Source organism: Ceratotherium simum, chromosome 39 (genome assembly GCF_057802395.1).
Source record: "Ceratotherium simum simum isolate JZ-2026a chromosome 39, ASM5780239v1, whole genome shotgun sequence".
Taxonomy (NCBI): Eukaryota; Metazoa; Chordata; class Mammalia; order Perissodactyla; family Rhinocerotidae; genus Ceratotherium; species Ceratotherium simum.
In genome coordinates this window covers 5,852,474-5,878,987 of record NC_141938.1, presented here as the reverse complement: position 1 = coordinate 5,878,987, position 26,514 = coordinate 5,852,474, and the positions used below count along the sequence as shown (strand labels likewise).

The following is a 26,514-nucleotide window of genomic DNA, read 5'->3' as shown; positions in this document are numbered from 1 at the left end:
CAGTCTGTACAGAAGTCGAAATATAATGATGGAACCTGAAATGTACATAATGTTATGAACCAATATGACCTCAACAAAATTAAAAAAGAAATATTTAGGGTTCACTGTGTGCCAGGCGCAGTGGTAGGCATTGAGAAACTGCAGATGAGACAGATTCCATCCCTGCCCTCCTGGAGGCAGAGCGGGATGAATCCAAAACTTCAAGTGTGTTCTGTGAACAACCTTGACCTAATCTGATTGGTATTTGCGGAATATTACACCAAACAATTGCAGAGTGTACTTTCATTTCTAGAATGTGGTCAAGATATGCTGGGCCAGGGGCCGGCCCCATGGCTTAGCGGTTAAGTGTGCGCGCTCCGCTGCTGGCGGCCCGGGTTCGGATCCCGGGCGCACACCAATGCACCGCTTCTCCGGCCACGCTGAGGCCACGTCCCACATACAGCAACTAGAAGGATGTGCAGCTATGACATACAACTATCTACTGGGGCTTTGGGGGAAAAATAAATAAATAAATAAAATCTTTAAAAGAAGAAAAAAAAAGATATGCTGGGCCATACAAAAAGTATCAATAGTGGCCAACCTGGTTGCATAGTGGTTAAGTTTGAGCACTGTGCTTTGGCGGCCCAGGGTTCGCCAGTTTGGATCCCGGGCGCGGACCTACACACTGCTTGTCAAGCCATGCTGTGGGGCGTCCCACATACAAAATAGAGGAAGATGGGCAGGGATGTTAGCTCAGGGTACATCTTCCTCACCAAAAAAAAAAAAAAAGAAAATATTTCTAACTTAATGGTTACAAAGCTCAATATATCAAAATGTGAGCTGGAGTTAAAGCAGTGCTCAGAGAGAAATGTATAGCTTTAAATGCTTGTGTTAGAAGATAAAGTTTTAAAGTCAATAATCTAAGCTTCCACCTTAAGAAGCTAGGAAAAGAAAAGCCAATGAAATGCAAGGTAACTAGAAGAAAGAAAAGAGTAAAGATGAGACCAAAAGCAAAGAAATAGAAAACCGAAAATAGAGAAAATCAACAAAGCCAACATTTGGTACTTTGAGAAGATTAATAAAACTGATTAACCCCTAGCAAGACTAATCAAGAAAGAAAGAGGGACCAGCCCTGTGGCATAGTGGTTAAGTTTGGTGCATTCTGCTTCAGCAGCCCAGGTTCACAGGTTCAGATCCCAGGTGTGGACCTACACCACTCATTAGCCACGCTGTGGGGGTGACCCATGTATAAAGTAGAGGAAGATAAGATTGGCACAGATGATGGGGCCAGCCCGGTGGCACAAGTGGTTAAGTGCACGCGCTGCAGCGGCCCGGGATTTGCTTGTTCAGATCCCGAGTGCGCACAGATGCATCGCTTGTCAGGCCATGCTGTGGCAGACATCCCATATAAAGTGGAGGAAGATGGGCATGGATGTTAGGTCAGGGCCAGTCTTCCTTAGCAAAAAGAGGAGGATTGGCAGATGTTAGCTCAGGGCTGATCTTCCTCACCAAAAAGCAAAACAAAAACAAATAAACAAACAAAAAGAATGACACAGATGTTAGCTCAGGGCTCATCTTCCTCAAGCAAAAAATGAGGAAGATTGGCACAGATGTTAGCTCAGGGCTAATCTTCCTCAGCAAAAAAAAAAAAAAAAAACAAAGAGAGAGAGAGAGAGAAACACAAATTATCATTACCAGACATGAAAGAGGGGACATCACTACAGATCCTACAGACATTAAAAGGATAATAAGGGAATACGAACAGCTTTATACCAGGAAGCTCAACAACTTAGATGAAATGAACAAATTCCTTGAAAATCCAAACATGCTCATTGCAATATGAGAAAGTTACACGGCACCATGGGAGAATTCAGCAAGGGGATTTTTCTAAGTCCAGAGGGATCTAGAACTATTTCCCAGAAGTGATATTTAAGCTGAAACCTGAATGAAAAATGGGATTTGACACCAGGTTGATAGAATTGTGTCCCAGGCAGGGGAGACAGCATGTGCAAAGGCCCTGAGGTTGGAATGAGCTTTTCTCATGGAACCTGAAGCTTTTCTTCTCTGTGGCTTCACACTGGGAGCATTCATTCCCCACTAGGCATTGCTCTTCATGAGTCCTTGGGATATAATATATGCTATTCTTAGCCCCATTCTACAGAGCAGCAAGCTGAGGCTTAAAGAAGGACCATGTCTTGCCTGAGGTCACAAAGGCGAAGCCCTAACCACAAGCCCTAGCAACCTCCACCCCATATGTTTCAACTTCAGCACTGGTTGGCCTATAGTTACTGTCTTGGGTGTGGGTGTCCCAAACAGCCCACGGTCCTCACCCTTCCTCATGGCCGGGAGTTCCCTCCGGGGGAGAAAAAAAAGAAACACCCCTGCCCCCCGACCATCCCATCCGTTTTTCCCTCCCATCTGCAGAACCACAGCCACCCAGCTGCAGAGAGGTGCCAGGGTCTACCGCGCGGCTGTGGAAGGGGTGGGGACAGCACAGTGTCCCTTTTGGTGCCCAAGTGTGTGTGTGTGCAACTTCCTGCCAGTGAGGAAACCCTCAGCTCGAATCAGCCTGGTTCTCCTTTCCCTTCTCAGGCTCACAGGAGGAGTTGGCGGGGAGCCAGGCGCTGCACTGGCCTCAGCCAGACTTCCCGGCCAAACGCGGGAGGAGAGATGCCCTGGACTGTCTTGCTTTTTGCAGCTGGTGAGCTTGATGCCCCTCGCCCCGCTCCCCCCACCTCCGCGCCCCTGGCCTCTGCTCTGGGGGCAGAAACCAGTGAGGGGCTGCCCTCTCCGGGGGCTGGAGGAGGCTGAGCCCTGACAGATTTGCCCCAGAGCCTTGGAAATGGCCCAGGAGTGTGGCTTCCTCTGGTTGGGCTCCTCATCACCTCCACGGCCAGGGTGTCAGAAATGCCACCCCACTGGCGACAGTGGGGCCCACGCCCCATGACTCAGCCCCACTCGGCCTCTGCAGGCTCCTGCCTCCAGGGCTGGGGCAGCGGGAGGAACTGCTGGAGGGTGGGGGCAGGCTGGACCGGGAAGGCTGGTGTAGACCTGACCTGAGCCACTCTGCTCGGGAGCCTGGGGGCCGCTGGGGAGACACTGGTCCCTCCTTCAGGAAGCCGTACCTGGAAATCCATATTCCTCACCCCAGCCTGGGAGACAAGACAGGACCCCTCTGCCCTCCCCTCTTCCTGCTCTTCCCCTGCCCCTCCCTTCCAGCCACCCTGGCCTCCTTGAACACCGCACACCTTTTCCATCCTCTGGGTCTTTGCCCATGCTGTTCCCTCTGCCTAGAAGGCTGTTCCCCAGCTCTTCCTATGTCACCTCCTCAGGGAAGCCCTCCGTGGCCACCCCAGCTAATGCAGCCTTCCCATTACCCTGTCTGATGTGCTGAGACTTCTTGTGTCCTTGAGAACATCAGCTCCCAGAGGCGGGCATGTCTGTCTCTCTGTCCGTCTTATTCACTGCTTGTCCCCAGCACCTAAAACAGGACCTGGGCCATAGTCAGTGCTGTTGACTGAACTAATAAGAGTATCATTGCTTTGCTATGTAATAACCACTGCTGTTATAATAAACTGACTCCTACACAGCATCCCCTCACCACGTGCTAGGCACTCGATCCTCTCACCATCGCAGTGGGGTACATAAAAATCAAGGCCCAGAGAGGGTGAGCCACTTGCCCGAGGACACACAGCCAGGTCGGCCTCGCTCTAATCATCCACCCACCCGGCCTCCCTTATTCGGCCTCACAGGCTCCTTGGCGATCCCGGCGCCGTCCATCCTGCTGGTGCGCCCACACCCCAGCAGCCAAGAAGACCCCATCTACATCCAGTGCGAGGCCCCCTCGGGCTACCCAGGGGCCAATTTCACGTTGTATCAAGGGGAGCGTAAGGTCCAGCTCCTGCAGGCCCCCGCGGACCAGCTCAGGGTCACCTTCAACGTGAGTGACGGTGGCAAGGAAGCTCACGGGGGAATATTCCGCTGCCAGTATGGCGTGCTGGGTGAAGATATGCGGCCCCAGCTGTCGGAAACGAGCGAGACCTTGCACGTCTCCCCAGGTAAGGCCTGCCCACGGTCCCTCACTGCCCGGAGCTCCATTTCCTCACCACTGAGCCTTCGCATGTGCTGTTCCCTCCACCTGGAAGTCGTCCCAGGACGAGCCAGATCTTTCCTCGTTTAATTGTCACAGTCACCCGGTGCGATGGGTACAGCAAGTCTCCCCATTTTGCAGATGAGGAAACTGAGGCTCAAGTGATGAAGGGACGTGCTCAGGTCACCCAGCTGGCGGGTGGCAGAGCTGAGATTCCCCTGGCTTCCAGAGTCCAGGCATTAAACCTCCCCATGGCTGCACCCTCCCCTCCCAGCCACATAACATCCATGGGCACCAACTAGGCACCGCAGATTCAGCAGCAAACGGAACAGACAATGTTCCTGCCCTCTCGCACCTGACATTCCAAGGGGATGGGCACAGACGATAAATGAGGAGTCCGATAAATATTCAGTCTGCCAGCAGGGGACAAGTAAAGTGGATCAAATACAGCCTGGTAAAGGGTGTCATTTTAAATACAGAGGAGAGTGGGCAGGGATGGCCTCTCTGAGGAGGTGACATTAGAGCAAAGACCTGAATGATGAGGAGCTAGGCATATGGGGTCTGGGGCAGAAGTGTTCCAGGCAAAGGAAGAAGGATATGCAAAGGCCCTGGGGCTGGAGCACACCTGGGGTGTTTGAGGAACATGGAGGTGCCCCAAACGGCTGAAGAATAGTGAGCAAGGAGGAAAGTGGGGGGAGATGAGGGCAGGGAGGTGGCGAGGAGGGTCAGGCAGGGCAGGGGGCTGGGCGTAGGCTCTGGATCAAGGGAAGGGGGAGCCTCCAGGTAGAGCCTCTGTGTCACCATCGATCAGAATTTTCCAGCTGCAAAGAGCGCTTTGTTGCCAGCAGAGGCCCGTTGTGATGACAAAACAGTCTCTGTGTCCTCGAGCTCCACTATCTAAGGGCCCCTTCTCCCACCTGGGTCCTGTGGTCTCAGAGCAGGGAGGTGACAACACCCCTCCTGAATTCAGCCCCCACTGAATGAATGAACAAGTGTTAACATTGTGAGAATACCAAGTGTGTCTCTCCTGCCTCCTGGCTTAGCTCCTGAACTCCACTAGGGTCACGGAATCTCCTCCTGGCTCCCCTGAGAGATCCCCTCTCTCTCCAGGGTGGGGCAGCCGAAACTTCGGCAGAGAAGTCAACTCTGGAGCTGTGGCTTCATGCTTCTGTGGCTGACCTCTGCATGGGCCACAGGGTCCCCTGTGTGGCTGGGGGTGGATGTCATCTGACCCCCTGGTGCCCAGGCTCAAGCCAGCGGAACTCTTCAGGCTGCAAGTAACTAAAAACTTGACTTAAACTGGCTTCAGCAACAAAAGGGGATTTGTTGGTTTACTGAACTAAAGTCACTTGATAGCACTGACTTCAGGCATGGCTGGATCCAGGTGCTCAAAGATGTCAGGAATTATTTGCCACGTCTCAGCTCGGCTTTCTTCCATATCTTATTCTCAGGCAGCCCCTCCTCTCATGGTGTCAAAATTGTGCCCAGCAGCTTCAGATGTATATCCGTGCAGCTTTGTAATGGTGGCCAGAGGAATAAACCTCTGTTCCCAGTGGTCTAACCAAAGTCCCAGAATTAGCTCTCATTGGCTCAGCTTGGGCCATATGCCCATCCCTGAGCCAATCGCTGTGGCTGGGGGAGGGAATATGCTAATTGGCCAGACACCAAGTTTGCTAGATCCTCAGGGTGTAGCTACACCCAAGCCAAATGGTTGGGGGGCATGGGAGGAGGGCTGGCTCCCCACAGGTAACCTGGAGGAAGGACAAGTGTCCCACCTCCTCCCTGTCCCCTCAACACACACCTCCATGACCTGTCCACTCTCTCTTTTCCCACTTTTCTCCAGCGTCCTCTAGGATCCTGGTGCTCTCCTTGAGCCTGGTGGGAGCCCTCCTCCTCCTCGCTGGGCTGGTGACCACTGCCGTGGTGGTCCGGAAAGGTAACAGCAGGCAGAGAAAGCACAGCCCACGGGCTGCCAGTGTGCAACCCTGGAACGTGTAAATGCACTCCCACCTCTTTTTTTTTTGCTGAGGAAGATTCGCCCTGAGCTAACATCTGTGCCAATCTTCCTCTATTTTATGTGGGTCGCTGCCACAGCATGGCTGACTAGTGGTGTAGGGCTGCACCCGGGATCCGAACCTGGGAACCCGGGGTGCCCCAGGCCACCAAAGCCGAGCACATGAACTTAACCACTAGGCGACAGGGCCGGCCGCCAATCATGCCCATTTTTCAGGAGCATGGAGGCACATAATTTGGGAAGGACTTACTCCAAAACTTAGCAGCAAAGAACCCTCCAGAAGCACCATGATGGTGGTGGGCAGGGGAAATTGAAAGAGATATTTTTTATTGTGGTAAAATATATACAATATAAAATTGGCCATTTTAACCCTTTTTAAGTGTCCAGTTCAGCAGCCTTAAGTACAGTCACATCGCTGTGCAACCATCCCCACCATCCCTCTCCAGAACTTTCTCATCTTCCCAAACTGAAACTCCATTAATCACTAACTCCCCATCCCCCTCCCCAGCCCCTGAAATTAATATAATTAATTAATTATACAATTATATATTATATAATTATTATATTAATTATATATTTATTATCAATTATATAATTTATTATATATTATTAATTATATAATTATATACTTATAATTAAATATAAGTATATAATTATATAAATATAATAATTATATAATTAATACATGTAATTAAAAAAACAATTTTACATGCTTGCCCCTTGTTGGAAGTTTTTCCCCCCACACATTACTCATGTAATTGGGGTGGGGGGAGTGTTCACAGTAGCTGTCCTGTTGAGTGGGAGAATCTTCCAGGGCGGAGGCAAGGTAGGGTGGCAAATATATGAGGGGGGCGTTTGGTTTCTTGGCTTTTTGCAACCAGGACCAAAATCTAACAAATGCTCATTTGTTTTTTCTTCCCAGTTAAAGCCAAAAATTTGCAGAAGAAAAGGTGAGACTGTCCCTGGAGACCGTCAGAGGGTGGTTTTGGGGGTAGAAATAGTCCCAGCGCAGGAGTTTCTGATGGGGCTTAAAGTCCCTAAGAGTGGGCGCGATCCGGCGACAGGAGGGCGCTTCCCGGCTGGTGGGCGCTCCGCCGAACAGCGCCCTCTGGTGGGAGGGCCGCTTAATAGGAACAGGTGCCATTTATGGGGCGCCTATGGTGTGCGGGGCGCTGCGCTAGGACACTCTGAAGCCTGGGCTCTCGTTATCCTCACAGCAGCCCGGGAAGCAGGCACTATGAATAGCCCTATCTTACAGACGAGGAGACTGAGGCTCAGCACTCAGTCACACCGGGAGCAAGTGGCCGAGACTTCCTCTCATCCCTTTACCGCCAGCTGCCCAAAATGGTCGTAATTACTCGAGAAATCCACAGTGGGTGGAGGAGAGTGGCGCCCCCTGGGGTTGTGCAGTGCCCAACTTGCAGCCTGTAGGCGGTGGCCCTGGTTCCTGGGCATCAGGGTGTCCCAACTGGCCCCAGCCTCGGCTTCTCCCTCTGAAAGATGGGTGGGCACCCCGTTGTCTGGTAGCAGAGAGCTAGCAGCAGCCCTGGGGACTGAACCCCGACTTCCCCTGGCTGTGGGGCTCCTGCGAGAGAATTTGCATCGGAGGGGGTTCAGGGAGGATGCGAGGGAGGGTGGGGAGCCGAGGCCAAGTTTAGGGCCAGGGCTTCCCTGGGACGGGCAATGGGCGATTCATCAGTCTCTCCCACATCCCTTGCAGAGAGCGAGAATCCTGCTGGGCCCACATTAACTTCCCCACCACAGGTGAGTGTCTGCTCCTGGCTCCTGCCCCCCGCCGGGGGGGGGGGCAGGAGGTCACGGCCTCAAAACTCTATGGGGTCTCATTACTCGCTACTGAAGCTCTTCTGCGGCTGCTCACTTCCCCGAGGGTCAAGAACGCACCCTCCTCCCCTTCCCTCCCTTGTCGTGTCCCCCCGGGCGCTGGGTGCGCCCCCGGCCCCCGGCCCCTCCTCAGGGGCGCCCCGCCTGTGGTCCGGCACGTGTCGTTCTGCAGGCTTCCGCCAGGGGGCGAGAGGGAGGCCGCCAGTCCGGGCTGTGCGGTGCTCGCGGAGGGGAATGCAGGAACTCGGTTCTCTGTCCTTTCGCTGTCTCACACGTTTGTTGAGCACCTACTGTATGCTAAGATCTGGGGGCGGTGCGGGGGGGGGGAGTTCTCGCGATGACCAAGGCAGAGGTGGTCTCTGCCCCAAAGCCCCCTACTCCAGTGGGGAAACGGCCCATGGCGCTGGACCCTGTCTGGGGCTGGGAGGGTGGTCCCCGGGGGAGGTGATGGTTAAGCAGAGAGCTGCAGGAGGAGCAGGGGGTCGCTGGGTGAAGAGTGGGCGATTGGGAGAGAGCCTGGGGCGGTGGAGGAGCTGAGAGGTGTTCCAGAAAGCGCGAGTTGGGACGAGGCCCCCGTTTTCCGGAGGCGCCCCTTTCCTGAAGGAGGGCGCTGAGCAGAAGGGGGACACGGTTCAGTTTGCAGCTGTGCGCAGCTCTCCCTGCAGAATGGGCTGGAAGGGGGCACGCAGGATGCTGGGAAACGGACCCCACGCCCTTCCTCACGGGCACCTCGGGGCCTGTGGGCTCGGGGCAGGGCGGTGCGCGGGGCATCTGAACTGACCCCAGTCCTGCTTGTCCCCTCTCTGTTCCAGACATGTCCTTCGATAACTCCCTGTTCACCATGTCGTCGGTAAGTCGTTCCGTTTCTTGGTCCCGGTTTTCTGCTGACTGTCCTAACCGGGGGAAGACGGGACCACCTCCGCGCTGTGTCGACCTGTTGTCTCCGGGCGTCGGGGGCCTGGGGAAAGCCCAGAATCGCTGAGCGGGGATGTTCTGTGAGCTGAGAATTGGCTCTGAAGAGTCCCGGGGCGTTGGAGGTGGCCACGGTGTCCAGGCCTTCGTGTGGCACTGGGCAGACCCCCTCCTCGGGGTGCTTGCTGTCGGGGTCAGCGCTGCCTTTGTACCCAGGCCGGCCCCCCAGAATGGCGACAGGGGACTTGGGGCGACCTGGTGGCTTCTGTGGGGTCGTGGAGCCTTGTGACAGTCTGATGCGCACAGTGGTCCCCTCCTGGTGTAAAGAAAAGCCAGCTTTTGTGTTCAGTTTCAGGCATGTGAGCTTAAATGTCCCGTTGTGCATTTCTCTTCCGGGGTGAGGGTCTCGCCACGCCCCCCACCCCTAGCAAGGGGCGTTGCCCCCCCCCCCACCCTGAGCACGCAGTGTCAGGGCTGGGATTTGAACCTGGGGCTCTGAGATTCCTCTGCACAGCTGTATCGTGGGGTGGACTTGGGGTTTGTACTTTATTATAATTTTTTTACTGAGTTAGGGATATCTGAGCCATGGAGACCATGGGTCAAGGAACTATCCAGCCAGCTCCTCTCCACGCAGAGAGGGGTACAGGTGCCCCACTCAAGGTGGCCTCAGAGGTCCCATTTGGACAACTGGACGCTGCCAGACTGCCATTAGGGAGCCTGGGGTGCAGTCGGTCGGCTTGGGGCACCATGATGGGGGGGAGGGTTGGACAGGTTCAACACACCCTTTCTGGGCGTCTGGACAAGAACAAGACGAGGCCCTTACTCCCTCGGAGCTCTGATTTCTACGCGGGGAGACAGACTAGGGGGGGAGGAGAGGCCGGGAAGCTGGCTTCTCACTTAGGTGGGAGATCCAGGACGTCCCGGAGATGGGCGACAAAAAGGAGGTAGCTACGGAAGGTTGATCCAGGCTCGGGACGCGTTCTTGGTTCGGCCCAGTATAGCTGAGGTGGAGCGGAGTGAGGAGCCGAGGGGGACCCCGCGGAGAACTTCAACTTTTACCCCAAATGAGGTGGGAGCCACGGAGGGTTCGGAGCAGCGGAGGGAGGGGACCCGAGTCAGCTGCTCACGGGCGCCCTCTGGCGGCTGCAGGGAGGATAGACTGGGGGGCGTGGACGGACTGGCGCCGCGGGACCGCGGCGGAGGCGGCCTCCGGGCTCGCGAAGTGATGGGTGGTCTGGACTAGTGTGTTGGCAGCGGAGGTGGAAGAAACGAACGGATGCAGGTCAGCTGGATTCAGCGGAGGGGAACCAATGCACTGATTTTGGATTGGACGAGTGGGTGGAGGGAGGAGGAGGAGGTGTGGGAGAGTCCTGGCGAGGGGCGGGCTTGGAGGGACGAGAGAGCTGCCCTGTCACCCGGTGATGCCCAAGAGCGGATGAGTCTGGAGTTCAGCAGAGGAGCAGGGAAGTTTAAACTGGCCCCCTGTCCCTGGTACACAGATGGTGGGAAGGAAGGACCTTGGCACTGGCCGGCTCAGCCCTCTGAGGTCCCAGCTCTGGGAACAAATCCTGAGCTGTTAAGAAAAACCCAGCAGGTAGGGCAAGTTCTAAAACTTTCCTTGAGAAGCCACACTGCTCAAGGCACAGCCTGGTGATTTTTCAGTTTTTTTTTTTTTTTTTTTTGGTGAGGAAGATTGGCCCTGAGCTAACATCTGTGCCCATCTTCCTCTATTTTGTATGTGGGTCGCTGCCACAGCGTGGCTGATGAGTGGTGTAGGTCCACACCCCCGGATCTGACCCACGAACCTGGGCTGCCAAAGTGGAGCGCACGAATGTAACCGCTATGCCGCAGGGCCAGCCCGTATGCTCACACTTTTAACACAAATGATAGCATGCTATCCACACTGTTATGCACAGTGCTTCTTTTCCTTAACAGTAAATTCTAGTGATCTTTTCTAGTTTCTTTTTTTTATTGTGGTAAAATATACATAAAATTTACCATTTCAGCCATTTTTAAGTTCAGTGGCATTAAGCACATTCACATGGTTGTGCAACCATCACCACCATCCATCCCCAGAACATTTCCATGTTCCAAACTGAAACTCTGTCCCCGTTAAACACTAACTCCCTATCCCCCTCCCCAGCCCCTGGCACCCGTCATTCTACTCTCTGTCTCTACGGATTTGCCTATTTTGGACATTTTATAGAGAAATGATGCCACACAATGTTCATCCTTTTTGCGTCTGGGTTATTTCACTGAGCATAGTGTCTTCAAGGTTCATCCATGTTGTGGCTGTGTCAGAATTTCACCCCTTTTTATGGCTGAATAATATTCCATTGTCTGGATACACCACGGTCATCCATCAATGGACACTTAGGTTGCTTCCACCTTTTGGCTATTGTGAATCATGCTGCTGTGAACACGGGTGTAGAAATATCTGTTGGAGCCCTTGCTTTCAATTCTAGTTTCTTTCTGAAGCATCAGAAAGCTATCCTGTTGGCTGAAATATCAGAAATGAAGCAGCTGACAGGGGCCGGCCCCATGGCCTAGTGATTAAGTTTGCACACTCCGCTTCGGCAGCCCAGGTTGGCAGGTTCAGATCCTGGGCATGGACCTACACCAGTCGTCAGCCATGCCGTGGCGGTGACCCACATACAAAATAGTGGAAGACTGGCACAGATGTTAGCTCAGGGCTAATCTTCCTCAGCAAAAAAAAAAAAAAAAAAAGAGGAAGATTGGCATGGATATTAGCTCAGGGCGAATTTTCCTTTGCTGAGGTCACACCAGTAGGACGAGGTGGAGCTGGGACTTGAGCCCGGGGTGCCTGGTCCCCTGTTCAGCAGAGAGGAAGGCAGGAGGGCAGAAGGCAGGACCAGGGTCCTGAAGCTGTGGGGTGCCTGTGTGTGTGTGTGGGGGGGTGAGATGAGACCTGAGGGACTGGGGGAGCCTCAGAACATGGGGAAGCCCGAGATCCTGAAATCACGCGGCTCTCTATTTTTCTTCCCCAAACAAAGAAAATGACTTTGGAAGGAGACACGGCCACCACGGATGCTCACTCAGGCTCCGCTGTGACACCTGGCAGTTCCGAGTCCCGGAAGAGGCCCACCTGCACACCATCCTCGCCTGAGCCCCCCGAATTCAGCACTTTCCGGGTCTCCCCGTGAGGCCGAGGATCGGGGGCCCCTCTCTCTGTGTCCGTGCGCCCCCCATTCAGCCCTCTCCCTTGAGCTGGCCGGGTGCGTGGGGCCAGAGGTCCCTCCAGCTACTTCGGGGGCCTGGCTGTCTCTCTCTCAGGGAATTGAACAGAGGAGACGAAGGGGGCCCCTGGCCTTGGCACCTACCTCACAGAGGAGCAGGAGTGGGAGAGGGGGCGCGGGCATTGGCCTGGAGGCTGGATGGAAAGCAGGAAGCTTCCTTTTGGATTCCCAGCTTCTCAGACCTCCAGGGAAAGAGACGTTAGGGACCCTCTGGCCCCCAGCTGGGCCACAAGAGGTCTGAGCTCTGCACACACCCGTCTGATTCCCCCCATCTTCCAGCCACACCTGACTGGGCCAACCCGACTGGGTTTTTGGAGCATGGGGTACCCAGGGTGTGTTCTGAGTGTCTGCCCTGCTGGCATGCCTAAGTTATTAATTATAACGCGTGTTGAGCTCTTCCCAAGGCGTCTGTGGAGTGTAATCCTTCAAGCCCGGGACCTCTGGGGTCCAATCACCGGATGCCTGGGGGGAGGGGGAGTACCCCTCAAATGCATGCAGTCAGGGTGGTGTGTGGGGAGGCCCATGGGGGTGCGGGGAGGGGGCAGTGCCACGCGGAGTCTCTGCTAAAGTCCTTGCACTGGTGGGTAGAGGAGGTGGACTGATGAGGATGGGGCAGAGGGACACGGGGAGAATGAGTAGGTCCAGGGAAGGGCGCGAGCTGGGCAAGATGGGAAGAGGCCGCAAGCCTCTCTGGGTCCCCCAAAACGGAGTGGGGCTCTGGAGCAGTGGAGGGGGGACTTGGAGGGAAGATGTGTGTGGATGCTCTGCTGGGTTCACTGGCCAGCCATCACTGGGGGAAGGGAGAGTAACTGCGGGAGGGAAGGGGCTAAGGGAGGGGTCCAAGAATATTTTGTGGGGGAGGAGACCGTGAACGGCCGAGGATGGAGGAGGAGGGCGCTGTGGGAAGGGGACGGAGACGATCGGGAAGAGACAAGGCGCGGTGGACCGCCGGGGAGAGGGCTTTCCCACAGGCAGTTCACGCCCTGCGAGAGGCCGAGCCCCACCGCAAACTGCTTTCCCAGCCGGGCGGGCTGGGGGCGTGGCCACGGCGGGGCGTGTCCCTAATCCTGGCCCCGCCCCTCACGCCGGCCCTCCTGGAGAGCCAGGTGCCTCACAAAGCGAGGCCCTGTGGGCGGGAGCAGGGCCGGGATAGGGGCGGAGCCCAGCTGCGACGAGGCCCCGCCCCTCCGCGTGCCGCCTCACAAAGCCGGGCGGGGCCAGGGGCGGAGCCCAGCCTCAGGGGTGTGTGGACGCCGGCGGGCGTCAGACCCGCCCCCGCCGTTCCCCGGGCCGGGGAGCCGCCTCACAAAGCGCGGCCGTTGGCGCGGGGCGGGGCCCGGGGCGTGTCCGCGAGGCCTAGCCCCGCCCCCTAACGCGCGCTCCCGCCCCTCCCCGCCACCCCCGGTCGTCTGCACCCGCACCACCTTACACAGCGCGGCCGTCGAGCCGCGCCGGGCTGGGGGCGTGGCCCAGGCTGGGGGCGTGTCCGCGCGGCCGAGCACCGCCCCCTGACGCACGCTCCGGTCCCCGCTCTTCCTGGGCGGCGGAGCCACCTCACAAAGCGGCGACCGTTCGCGCGGGGCGGGGCGGGGCGGGGCGGGGCCGACTCCGCCCCCCGTCGCGCCTGCTCCCCGCGCCAGAGCCGCCGGCAGGGGGCGCTGCGCCGCGGGGCCGGGCCGTGGCGGCGGTGGCGGCGAGGCGGCGCGTGGCCTGCAGGCGGCGCTGCCCGGCTCGGCCTCGGCCTCGGCCTGCGCGGCGGCGGCAGCGGCGGCGGCGGCGGCGGCCTGGGCCCGGGCGCGGTGGCGGCGGCGGCGGCGGCGGGGCCTGGAGCCGGATCTAAGATGGCAGCGGCGGCGGGGGGGCCGGGCGCGGGCGGCGCGGGGCCGGCGGTCCCGGGCGGCGCGGGGCCCTGCGCGGCCGTGTCGGTGTTCCACGGCGCCCGCCTGCTCACCATCGGCGACGCGAACGGCGAGATCCAGCGGCACGCGGAGCAGCAGGCGCTGCGCCTCGAGGTGCGCGCCGGCCCGGACGCGGCGGGCATCGCCCTCTACAGCCGTGAGTGGGGCCCGGGGCCGGGGGGCGCGCTGCGGCGTCCGTGGGGCCGAGCCCGGGAGGGGCCCCGAGGGAGGGGTGCGCAGGGACGGTGTCAAGGGACAGAGAGGAAAGAGGGCGTGCGTGGTGGCCGGAGGCGGCCGGAGTGCGCAGGGAAGCGGGAAATGGGGAGTGAGGGCCCTGAGATTGGGAGGGGTGGGCAGGAAGTGGGGGGCCGAGAGTGGAAGGGGAGTTGGGCGGAAGCTGGGGGGAAGGGAGGGGAGGGGGCCCGGGGTGGGCGAGAGGTGGGAGTCTGGGTGCGGGTGGGGCCGCCCCGGGGGGGAGGAGGGCGGGCTGTGGGCAGCCTCTGGCCATCTCGGGGGACCCCCTGGACCGCTATGGACAGTCGGAAAGTGGTGCCCAGTCTGGGGCGGCCTGCAAGACCCGGTTCCAGCCATCTGGAGGGCTTGGCCTTGCGGACCCCCGAGTGGGAAACTTCTAGATCTGGGGAGAGGGCCCATGCGAGCCGCTGGAGGTGCCCCTGGTGGAAACGTGGACGGGGAGGGCCCCGTCTTGCTGCCCGGCTCCGAAGTAAGAGGTAACCCAGCCGCCTCCTCCCTCGCCACGGTTCTCCGATCTTCCTTTTGGGGGATGTGAGAAGCTGGTTATCTATTCAGAAGCTAGTTTCAAAACTGATGTTTCAGTGGAAAAAAGAAATCACAAACGTGTTGGCCAAGGACCCCGAGTCTTCCTAGTTCATCCGTTTTCTTTCTCTTGTTCCTCTGGCTTCTCTGTCCCCTGATGCCACTGTTCACGTTTTGCTATTCTGTTTCATTCAGTTTTGTCCCCCAGGGTTTCTTGCAGTGACGCTCTGAGGAGGCCTTTGGTGCCGTTAGCCTGTGTGAATATTTTGCCACTTCGGGAACAGGGTGTTCAGAAGGGAAGTGTGTGGAGTGGTTGGTTCACATAAGGTTCTCCCCCCACCTCGACTTGGAAGATTTAAACTAAGGGAGCTGTGTCTGTTTGCCAGTGTCGCATCTCTCTTGCTGGGGCAGAGGTTGGTCCTCTTGGAGCAGAGGAGAGGGAAGAAGTGTATGCTGGGTGGGCATCAGAGCCCAGGACAGACACTTAAGCTCCCTCTTAATCTCAGCAGGATCCCCCAGCTGATAAGGATGGCCATTCATTCAGCAAGAATTAACAGGGAACAGAATAAAGTCAGGCAGCATTTCTCAAACTGGGGTCCCAGGGCTGCTCCTCAAAGGAGTTCCAGGAGAGTCAGTTTTTCCTTTGTAAATAAACTTTTTTTGATTTTAGAACAGTTTTAGGTTTATAGAATTATTGGGGAGATAGTACAGAGAGTTCCCATATACTCCACACCCAGTCTCCCCAATTCTTCACATCTTTCTTTGGGAGTTTGTACTTCTGTGTTTTTGTTTTGTGGATAATCTCGAAATGATTCTGAGTTATAACTCTTCTCTTTTCGAGGTAATTCGTAACTGAAGCGTTCGGAAGGAGGAGAAAGTCCACGTTTCTCAAACTGAGATCTTTTGTCTGGGATGATACAGTCTCAGGAGTCAAAGAACTTTTTTCCTTTATGCTCAGATAACGTTGGTGTGGGTTCTGGAGTCAGCTGAACCTGGTTCTGATAGTTTCCCAGGGCTGCCGGAACAAACTTGGTGGCTTAAACGAAAAGGGATGCATTGTCTTACAATCCACGGCCAGAAGTCCGAAATCAAAGTGTCAGAGAGGCCACACTCCCTCCACAGGCCCTGGAGGAGAATCTTTTCTTGCCTTTTCCAGCTTCCGCGGGCTGCACGCGGTGCTTAGCTTGCGGCAGCAGATCTCCGGTCTCTGCCTCTGTCTCCACGTGGCCTCACCCCTGTGTCTCTCTGTCTCTTGTCCTCTAAGGACACCTGTCATTGGATTTAGGGCCCACCCTAAATCCAGGATGATTTTATTTTTAAGAGCCTTAAGGTCATCTGCAAAGACCGTTTTTCCAGATAAGGTCACTTTCACAGGTTCCTGGGGTTAGGGCTTGGACATATGTTTTAGGGTCCACTACGTGGGCTAGAGCGGTGCCCGCCAGTCGCTGGGGGTCTCTGTGGCTCATTGGTGGAGCGGGGTTGGTGAAAGGACTGTGTGGCACAGCGTGTTTGCTCCATAAGTGAACACTTCTGTGGAGTGGCACCTGCTCCCGTAATGGGCTGGTGATGGCGTCCAAGTTGGCTGGTCGCTGCCCAGGGCGAGGCCGCCCTGGTTCCTGAGCAGCCTGGAGCACGCGGTGCGCCGGAGGCATTGCTCTGAATTGTGCCTGGGTAGGGGAGTGCAAAGTCCCAGGGCTGGGGCACAGGGCTGTGCACCTGGATCTGAGAGCACTGGGCGCTGGCTGACGGTCCCCTGGAAAAGTCAGAGATAGTCCAGCCACTGGGGGGATGCCTGGGGACGTGGCAGCTGGACAGGTCAAGGAGGAGCGCCCCTCATGACTTGGGGGTGAACCAGGCTGCTGGGGGCTTTAGGCCTTCTCTTGGGATGAACTTCCTTCACTGGCCTCAGCGTGTTCCAACCTGGACCCTTCTGGGATCTGGATGCCTTGGCCAGCCCTGTTCCGCTCACCTGTCCCTCACGAGGCAGCATCCTGCAAGCTGCTTGTGATTCCACACCCCTGAGATTCGAATCTCTGTGTGGATGGGGACAGGGACGTCGGCCAGGACACCCACAGGAATCTCCCAGTGCCTCATACGTGGGAGGTGAGCCCGAGGTGTCCTTGGTGCTGGCGAGGGTTCTGAACGTGGAGTCTGACTGGGGTGGGGCACCAGCCATGTGGCCTTGAACTAGCATTTCACCTCCCGAGCCTGTTTCCTTATCTGTAGCAATACTCACCTGCACACAGCCTCGGTTTCCTCATCTGCAATGGGAGTAATGCCACTGGGGGCCCAGGAATGTGGGGGAAGTGGACCTCGGGGCTGTGGAGCAGGGGCCTGGCGGTAAGCAGTAGATACTTCTTTCTTTCTTTTTTTTTTGTTGAGGAAGATTGGCCCTGAGCTAACATCTGTTGCCAATCCTCCTCTTTTTGCTGAGGAAGGTTGGCTCTGATCTAACACCTGTGCCCATCTTCCTCTATTTTGTATGTGAGACGCCACCACAGCATGGCTTGATGAGCGATGTGTCAGTCCATGCCCAAGATTTGAACCTGCGAACCCTGGGCTGCTGAAGCGGAGCACGTGAACTTAACTATACCACCGGGCCGGCCCAAGCAGTGGATATTTGTATAGATATTATTGACACTGGTGTTATTGGTGTGGAGTGGTGAAGTGGCCTTACTAGAAGGGAGCCCCTTATGCTGCCAGCTGTCTCGCACGCCCAGCAGATGGGAGAGGGACCCCTGGGCTGCCACCTCTGCCTCAGGCAGGGCGTGGGGAGCAGGACACAGGCCCTGTTCCTTGACGTCTGCACCCTCCACGTGGGAAAGGGCAGCTGCAGAAGGCCCTGTCCCAGTACCCCGCAGTGAAGGGTAACCCCCCCCACCCGTCTTGCCACTTGAAGTCACCCTGGCCTGTTTCCATGGCATTGGCCACATGGCAGCTACCAAAACCAGGCCATTTTCCCTGGGCAAAGGTGCAGGCATCGCGGGCCTTGAGGAAGCTTTGGCACGGCCTCTGGAGTTCCTGGACGCAGGGAGCCCTCCCCTTGAAGGAAAGCAGCCTCTCTGGGACGCCCGTTGTGGGGCAGAGGGCAGAACAGACTCTCAGTTCCGCAGCCCCATGGCGGCCTTTCTGGAGATGACTGTGTCACCTTTCTTTCTTGGTCAGCTCGAGTCAGTTTGGCTGGTTCTCTGCACTCCCCACCCCCTTGGCTGCGAAGCGATGTACAGGGCCGGCTTCAGTGGGGGCTCAATTTCAGTTTGTGTTGGGGGGCATGCCAGGGTGTGGAAACCCCAGAGAAAAACCCTTTGTGGAGACAAGGTGAAGAATGGCCGGCTGCCCCAGCACCAGGGGCCTGTGACTTCCTTCAGTCACCCTCCCAGGACCCCCCTGACAGCTGGGGGAGGGGGAGAGGGTACAGAAGAGTGTGTCGTGGCCTCTGCCTTTAGGACATTCAGTGTCGAGCTGGGGCGACAATGGAGAAAGTTAGTACCACCGGAAGGCCCGTCACGTTTCAGTGGCACCTGCAAGTTGCTCCTGGCTGCTAGCATTTATTGAGCATTTACTGTATACCAGGCTCTGCATACATGTGTTGGCAGACTCAAATGCTTGACCTTGGGGGCAGCTGGGGGAGGGGTAACACTATAATTCAGGGCTTGTGGGCAAACTTGGGCCTGTGGGCTGAATCGGGCCTGTGGCGTATGTTTAAACAGTCAGAGCTAAGGGGGATTTGTACATTTTTGAAGGTTGATTAAAAAAAAAAAAGTAGGGGCCAGCCTGGTGGCCTAGTGGTTAAGTTCGGCACACTCTGCTTCAGCATCCCAGGTTCGCGGGTTCGGATCCCGGGCGCAGACCTACACCACTCGTCAGCCATGCTGTGGCAGCGACCCACATACAAAATAGAGGAAGACTGGCACAGGTGTTAGCTCAGGGACAATCTTCCTCAAGCAAAAAGAGGAAGATTGGTGACAGATGTTGTTAGCACAGGGCAAATCTTCCTCAGCAAAGAAAAATAACCCAAAGAAGAATATTCAACTGAGACCATAGTGTCTTGCAAAACCTAAAATATTCGCTTGTGGCCCTTGACAGAAAAGGTTTGTGGACCCCTGGGATGAATGCATGAAGTGGACGGGAGCGGGAGGGAGTGTGGCTCGGCCCAGCCAGGGTTGCCAGATCTGCCAGAGCTTTAAGAGAAAGGAGAAGCCTTTCTTTGTGTCCGTGTTTATTTTGATTGGGAAGGTCCTGGTTGCTCAGGCCAGATCAAGTACACTTTCTGGACTGTGGCCCTGGCTGTGTGTTACCGCTAGTCCTTAGCACAGTCCTGGGAGGTCAGGGACTCTGATCCTGTTTTATTGGTGGAGAAACGGGTGGGAGTGTGTGACCGAGTGACGTGCTGGCAGGTGGCAGAGCTGGCTTTGGAGTTCGCGGCTCCTGGACCCGCTGTCTCAGTGCAGAGTGGTAAAGATGATCAGGATTCAATTTATCCGTGCATGGCAGAGACCCAAAGTGGCAGTGGCTTAAACAAGAGGGCATTTTATTTTCTTTCTTTCTTTATTTTTTCTGAGGAAGATTGGCCCTGAGCTAACATCTGTGCCAGTCTTCCTCTATTTTGTATGTGGGATGCCGCCACGGCGTGGCTGCTGACGAGTGGTGCAGGTCTGCACCCGGGAACTGAACCTGGGCCGCCACAGCGGAGCATGCCAAACTTAACCACTAGGCCACGGGGCCGGCCCCGATGGCGTTTTATTTCTTGTGCTGTCATGCTGAAGGCTGGAGTTTGGCAGACCAGGGCTGGTGTGGAGGCTCCAGGAAGTCCTTGGACAGACCTAGATCCTTCCAGCCAGCTCCCCTCTGCCATTCCTGGGGTGAGGTCTTGTCATCATGGATCAGCATGGCAGCTGGAGTCCAGCCATTGCACCTTGCTTTCCAGACAGCAGGATAAAGGAAGGGACAAAGGGTGCCAAGGGCAGAGGCCAGGCGTCTGGTAAGGAAGATTCCCAGAAGTTTTCATCCCATTGGCTAGAATGCAGTCACATGGCTGCAGCGAGCTGCAGAGGAAGCTGGGAAATGTAGTTTTTTAGTCTAAGTGACCATGTGCTCAACTAATTTCAGGGTTTCTCTTCCTGGGGGAGAAAGGGAGAACAGACACTGGGGGACAGTCGCCTTGGCCACCATGGGTAGGATGTGGACGCAGCCAGAGTGTTGGGAAGGATATTGCTGGTTTGTGGAGAGGTGCTCATGTAGGTGGGGGGTGGAGATGGCAGCCTGGCCTGGAGCACAGGGGTCCCTCTGAGGAGTGGAGGAGCCAAGTGAGGGGGGCGGGTGACAAGGTTGGGCCCAAGTCATGTTTACAAGTGACAGGGCCTTTTCCTGTATGTGGGCAGGAGCTGCCCACCGTTTTTGCCCGGGGCTTAACGTGATAAAAATGATATTTCTGAAGATGATTCTAACAACAGGTTATGGTATAGACAGGAGCAGGGGGAGAGAAGCCTGCGGAAGCTTCTAGTCTAGGAAAATAACAGGAGTGTAACTGAATAGTTTCACCTTAGCCTGCCCCAGAAGCATATCAGAGGCCCAGAAGCTGTGTTACGGAACAAGAGGTGAATTCTGCCCAGGGCATCGGGGACAGGATGGCAAGGGCCGTGACCCATGGCCAGGGGTTGTGAGTGAGCTGCCTGCAGGGTTTGCTTGATTGTGCAGTTAAAATACAAGTAGACTCCTAACATTTTTTAAATCAGGTGATTTCACATCAAAATCTGACTTTGGAGTTCTGAAAAATCAGAAGGGCTGGCAACCCCAGGCCTACAGCCCCGAGGCTGCGCTGGATACCAGTGCCACCTTCAGAAGGGGCGTGCCGCCCTAATAGTCCAGCGTCCCCTCCCTGCTCGCCACCCCCCCAACACGGAGGCCTCGTGCCAGTAGCCATTTGTTGTCTCCCTTGTAGTGATTCGCTTAAAATAGAGAGGCATTTCTCTGAACCACCGAGTCCCAAGCTGGCCCGGCCTCCAGGCCCCGCCCACTGCCACCTCCCAGCCCCTCCCCTTCCTCACCTCCACCTGTGCCCACGCGGGCCCACAGCCCCTCATGGGCAGTTTGGGGAATCCAGAAGTTCCGAAAACAGAGCTTGGTACTCATTTGACAGCAAATCTAACTCCTAAGTCGGCAAAATCCCACCCGAGCCGCCACGTGGGGCTCTTTGTAATCTCTGCGTGTCCTGTTTAGTATGACTGTTAATGCGGTTTGCTGCAGGATCATGCTTGGTTACAGACGTTGCCCATGCTCTGCGTGGATCATTTATGTTATCTGTTGCCTTTATAAAATCCAGAAAACTTGTCACCTGAAACTCCTTTGGCCCACGTGTTTCAGTCATGGTAAGCCCTGTCATTGGCCCGTATGTGAGATCATGGGTAGAAAGTGGCCGGCGCCTGGTAAGCGAGCGCGGGCATTACACGTGGGGGTCTGGCGTGCAGGGCCTTTCGCCGGAAGGAGGAGGATGGGTGAACTCCCTGATGATGGTGAGGTGCCAGGCCTCGGGCCAGGTCAGAGTGAGCTGAATGGGGGAGGCTCAGGGGAGCCCTTGGCGACAGGTGAGGGAGCCCGCGCTGTGTCTGGGATCCACTCAGGAACCCGGGGAGGTGGTGAGTTTGCCGGGACATCGGGGAGATACCCATCCCAGAGAGGGCGGACGGAGGACCAGGCCAGGCCGGACGTGGCTGCTGTGGGTGGAGAGTTCAGGCAGCTCAGAGCTAAGGCCCTGGGGAGAGGTGTCCCACGACCCCCTGAAATCGTACACCGTTTTCCATAGGACAAGAGTAGGTGGCTTTGACCTCGGACAAGCTTTCTTGATTGTAGAAAAGGAGTGACAGTGGCACCTCTCTGGAGGGAACACGTAGGATGCTTCGCTCTATGTGGCTGGCTCTGCATACACCCCGTGGTGTGCTGTTGCTTCTCTGTGCGTTTTTCTGGGGAGAGTCTCCCCTACTTTTTTGTTGTTGTTATGGAAACCATTTTAATGCTAGGAAAATGTCTTCACCAACTGTTCAGGGAAGCTGTAGGGCCTGGCCCACATCCCACAGGACCTGGGGCCCCTGTGCAGCCACTCACTGAGCCATAGCCCCCGCGAGGCTCCCCGACTTCTGATGGCCCTCAGAGGGCTCTGTGCCCCGAGCGGGGCTGACAGCCCCTGGAGGAAGCGCCAGGCTGGGGAGTGAAGTGGATGCCCCTGGCTTGTAAGGGGTGGGGGTGGTCGGTGAGGGAAGTGGGGCCTGGGGGGTCGGCTTGGCTTTGAAAGGGCAGGAGCGAGAGGTCAGCAGTGTCGGCTCCTGCTGGGAGGTCAGAGGTCAGAGCGAGCTGGAGAGCCAAGGGGAGGTCACTGGATTTCTGATCAGGAGGGGCAGCCCCTGTGGAGGGCTGGGCTGGGGGAGGGGACACGGCCAGATGGCAGGTCTCGGGGAGTGGATGAGGGAGCAGGGCCCACCAACCGTTCTTTGAGGATGGGGAGAGCCGACCTTTGATTCTTTCAACCAGGAGCACGGATGGAGGGCGGACTCGCTGTCTTGATTGCGGTGGTCACCACTCCTCTAACTTGAAACAGCAGAACTTCACTGAGCGTCTGCAGTGTGCCAGTAATTGTGTTAGGAGCGGGGGATCCAGTGACCCTGGAGATGAGTGCACAGTCCCACATTTGTGGGCCGGGGGGGTGGGTGACAGGCGCTGTCAGCAGTCACCTGAACACCTAGTGCTTAGTGGTCTCACTGCCTCGGGGGACGTAAAATGAGCTGAAGCGTGAGGATGCTGGGGGAGGCGCTGCTGCGGGTGGGTGGGGGGTGAGGTGGGGGGGTGGTCAGAGATGGCCCCCCTCTTCAGGGTGGGGCATTAGAGCCGCCAGGAGAAGAGCAGGTGAGGAAGAAGGAAGGCGCAGTGGGGCCTGGGGCCAGGTCCCGCCTCCGCGCCTCACCGTCTGCGTGACCTCTCTGTACCTCAGTTTCCTCGGCTGTCGCGTGGGGACCTTGATAGTATCTGCCTTAGGGGGTGATTGTGAGTTATGAGCTAATAGAAGTAAAGTGCTTAAAATCGTGTCTGCTACCTGGCAGGCAGGCAGGCAGGAAGACCCGCTCCTGGAGTGAGCCTGTGTGCCCGGCATGGCCGAGGGCAGCCAGCGGCCAGCGTGGCTGCAGCAGGGCGCGCAGGGGGCGGGGGAGCCCCCAGCAGAGGGCTTGTGTGTATTCCAAGAGCGTTGGGCAGGTAAGTGACACCTGTGGTTGTGTCTGGGCGCAGGCCCTGGTCTGTCTCCTGTCCTTTCCTAGGGGGGTCATCCTGGGTTAATGACTCAGTCTCCTGGCTCTCAGCTTCCTTGTTGGTGCTGAGGCTCCACTGAGGGGCTTAGCTGGTGGCAGGTGGCCTTGGCCAGGGTGGATGCCTGTGCCTGGACTGTGGGTACAGTCCTGCACACGTCAGACACGATCCCCACCCCCGCACACTCCCAGTTTTGGGGAGCAGAGAGAAGGCGGACGAACCCCATCGTGCCCCTGCAGGGGATGTGGCCCAGGAGCCAGCCTGAAGAGAATGGTGGCCGAGGAGCTAACGTGGGGGCCGGAGGCCACCGGCCAGAGAGAGAGTTGAGAGGGGAAGGAGGGAACCCGTGGGGACGGGGACAGGGGCTTGGCTGGGGTGCCAGCTGCTCCCAGGGCAGCTGGGGCCTGCAGTACTTCTGGGTCAGGCCCGCTGCTGTCCTGGGTCCCTGTCTCCCTCCGGCAGGCCGAGGGCCAGGCCTGCTTTGCATTCCCTGGCTGGAATGTTCTGCTGTCCTCCTCCTGGGCGGCAGCAGCCCTCTGGAGGTGGTGATTGGCACAGGCTGTGGGGCCTTGCCTTGACTTGACCTTGCGACCCTGGCCCGGTGACCGTGGTTCTCGCTTCAGTGTCCTCCTGGAAAATGGAGGGCGGTTTTGAGGAGGGTGTTGGCCCAGCACACACAGCGGGTGAAGAACACGGTGTAATGTTCCGTTGGTCTCCTAAACCTGCTGTGCGGTCTGGAAGGGAAGATGTGGCCCAGGTGTGGGGGCCGATCCTCAAACCCCGAGGCAGTACAGGTCCAGCTGGGGAGGGTACCAAGAGGTGGCCTTCGAGATCCCGCTCAAGCCCCTTCTGGTCCCAGGTGACTCAGGAGGGAGCCCCCGCCCTTTTGTGCGTTCACCGTCCCATTGTCTCACTTCCGGGGCTTGCTTGGGAAGCTTCAGAACCAGGGTTCCAGGAACAGTGCAAGGTGGGGCCGTTGGCACCCTTCTCATCCCTCCCGGGAAACCACGGCACCTGCTGGGACGCGCGTTAATGTTGCACAGCTCTGACTTTTAGTTGAAGAATCGGAATCCCTGACTTCCCCCACCCCCTCTCCCTTTGTTCCCTAAAACCAGTTATATGGAGGAAATTGAGCCCAGGCTCCACCCAGGCCTGCAGGAGTTGGATATGGGGACTCCTCTGGTGGGTTATTCTTTTGGTGACTTATTTATTTCAATTGTTGCCTAATCAGCACACACAGATGCGCAGGCCGTAGGTGTTCTGTTTGGTGCATTTGACAATTGTGTACCCCTGGGTAGCCGCCACCCAGAGCCAGACCTAGAGCTCGGCCTCTGGGTCGTTTTTGTTCTGTCAAACGGGTCTGTCCCCTGCCGCCAGGCAGGACATTCCTGAAAACAGGTCCAGACTGGTTGCGGGGGGCTCTGTCTCCTCCCCACCCCCAACTCCTTGCACAGCAGAGAGGGGAGAGCCCCCTTTATTCCCTCTTTTTGTCTGTCTCTTTCGAGCAGTTCATCACCCACACCTCTGGCAAGACCAGGTCGGGCCTGTTTTTCTTTAAGACGGTTGGTGGCTGTGCTGCCCCGCTAATTGTGTTCTGTGGCTGGAGTGGGTTTTCGCTGGATGTGTTACACATGTTGGAGCGGCATGGTTTTATGTATAGAAACCTGCCTGACAACGCAGGCACGGGGAGATTTGGGGAGATTTGGGGCGATGAAGGACCCTGGCCGATCCGCGCTCTAATGAAAAAGGGATGCTCTGGTGATCCCGCCCCCCAGGGGGCACATGAATAAATAATCAAAGACAGATTGGGGGGCCTCTTGCAGACCCAGGAGGGACGTTCCAGAGAATTCACCACATTCTTCCTTGAGCTGGAGGGGAGAGCAGAGGCAGGCTCAGCTCCGTGTGCCCTGGGGGTCCCCTGGCAGAGCCTGGCTCTGGTCTGAGCCCTCGGTGTGACGGGAGGTTGGGGTCCCAGTGTGGAATGAGCCCCGGGGCAGGGGGGCGGTGTGCTGATGGGCTGCCTGGCTCTGCCCCCCCTGCCCCCACCCCCATGCCCTGGTTATCAGTGCTCGTAAGGCCGACCGTTGCTGATGTTTACCGAGCGCAGCATGTGCCAGGGGGGCGCCGTGCCAGGCTTTACGTTCATTGATGCGCCTGCCCATCCGAACAGCCCTGAGGGCCGAGTGGCCGCTGCACACACTTGGCACATGGGCGCTTGGCAGAGGCGCCAGTCGGGGTGAGACCAGCCCGTTCTCTGCTCCCCAAGCCACACACGCCCCACGGGGAGCCACAGTGGCCACAGCTCCTTCTCCTGTGTTATAAATGAGGAAACTGAGGCGCCAAGTGGTGGGCTCTAGGCCTCCACTCAGCCCTGCCGAGGAGTCAATGATGTAAATGGAGGTTCAGCACCTGGCGTGGGGGAGGCTCCCACCCCTGCCCCTTCTGGTCCTTGTCCTGGGTCAGGGCAGTGACCCCGGTGGACTCTTCTGGAACCCAAAGCCAGTCTTTCCTCATTCCTGCCTGGTTGCCTGTGCCACATCTGGAGTCACATCTGGTGAGGCAGCCCGCCCTGCTAACTCAAACATCCTGTTCTCCGAGGCCATGGTGGGGCCGGAGGGGCTCCCGGGGCCCCAGGGGCCTGGCGGAGGCTCTTCTGGCAGCGCTGGGGCCCCAGGACATCCTGTTTCACCTCTGGGCCAATGGTCGAGACTTTTCTGTTAAGGTGGGCCCTGGGCCGGGACTCCAGGTTGGCCCCAGCCCCTGGGCTGCAGTTTCCTCCATCCCTCAGTCTCCGCCGAGGCTGCCCCTGCCCCATCCACCCGCCTCTTCCAGTGTGGCCTCTCTGGAGCCACCCCGGTCCCCGAGTTGAGGCCCCTTAGCTGGCCAAGGGCAGCCCCCACTCCTGGGAGCCACATTCAAGATGCTCAGACCCAAGACCGGCTCTGCTTCCTGCACTGAATGTACCTCCCCGCTCTGGGGGTCGATCCCCCTGCATAGCCTGGGGTCCTCCTGCTGCTCCTTGACACGCCTCATTCCAACTCGGCCTTCCAGGCCTCCCGAAGTGTCCCCCTGCCCGCCTCGGTCCTCATAGAGCACAGCCCCCCCGGCTCCTGTCACGTGTCGCAGGTGGTGGAGACCCTTGGTGACCCCTCACAGCCCTAGGAGGCAGAATGGAGCACTGTAGGGTGAGGCTTGCGGGGACACGCCTGTCAGCCATGGTCAGCCAGCCAGGCCTGGCTCTGCCCAAGCTCAGAGCCCATGTCCATCCGAGTGCAGCCCCCATAGCCTCCTGGGTGCAGCGCTCCTCCCGGAGGCTGGGATGCGGTTGACCGGCACTCACAAGCTGCTGGCTCCCCAGGCTGAGCCGCTCCTAGCATGTCATCGCTCTGTACCTCAGTTTCCCCTCTTGAAACCGAGTTAACTGTGCCCCGGAAGGTGGCCAGGAGCACCTCA

At 57.4% G+C, this 26,514-nt stretch overlaps 2 protein-coding genes across 4 annotated transcripts in view; both read left to right on the top strand.

Moving 5' to 3' along the window:
- The first annotated feature begins 2,476 nt into the window (after positions 1-2,476).
- On the top strand, positions 2,477-12,492 carry C39H19orf38 (chromosome 39 C19orf38 homolog). 2 transcript variants are annotated; one of them, XM_014796970.2, is made up of 7 exons: positions 2,477-2,680; positions 3,732-4,037; positions 5,913-6,005; positions 7,006-7,033; positions 7,804-7,847; positions 8,738-8,775; positions 11,852-12,492. In XM_014796970.2, the coding sequence occupies exons 1-7, from the start codon at positions 2,650-2,652 to the stop codon at positions 11,999-12,001; spliced, it is 690 nt and encodes a 229-aa protein (XP_014652456.1). In that variant the 5' UTR covers positions 2,477-2,649; the 3' UTR covers positions 12,002-12,492. The 2 variants fall into 2 exon arrangements, with proteins under 2 accessions (XP_014652456.1, XP_087281583.1); XM_087425457.1 differs by lacking the exon at positions 11,852-12,492 and adding an exon at positions 9,987-10,118.
- A 1,424-nt stretch (positions 12,493-13,916) lies between these two features.
- Positions 13,917-26,514, top strand: part of CARM1 (coactivator associated arginine methyltransferase 1) — a 39,237-nt gene continuing 26,639 nt past the window's right edge. Inside the window, exon 1 of one of the 2 annotated variants that reach the window (XM_087425451.1) lies at positions 13,917-14,149. In XM_087425451.1, coding sequence (XP_087281577.1) covers positions 13,936-14,149 — 214 coding nt within the window. In that variant the 5' untranslated portion in view covers positions 13,917-13,935. The remainder of the gene's footprint in view (positions 14,150-26,514) is intronic. The other variant, XM_087425450.1, reaches the window with a different exon arrangement.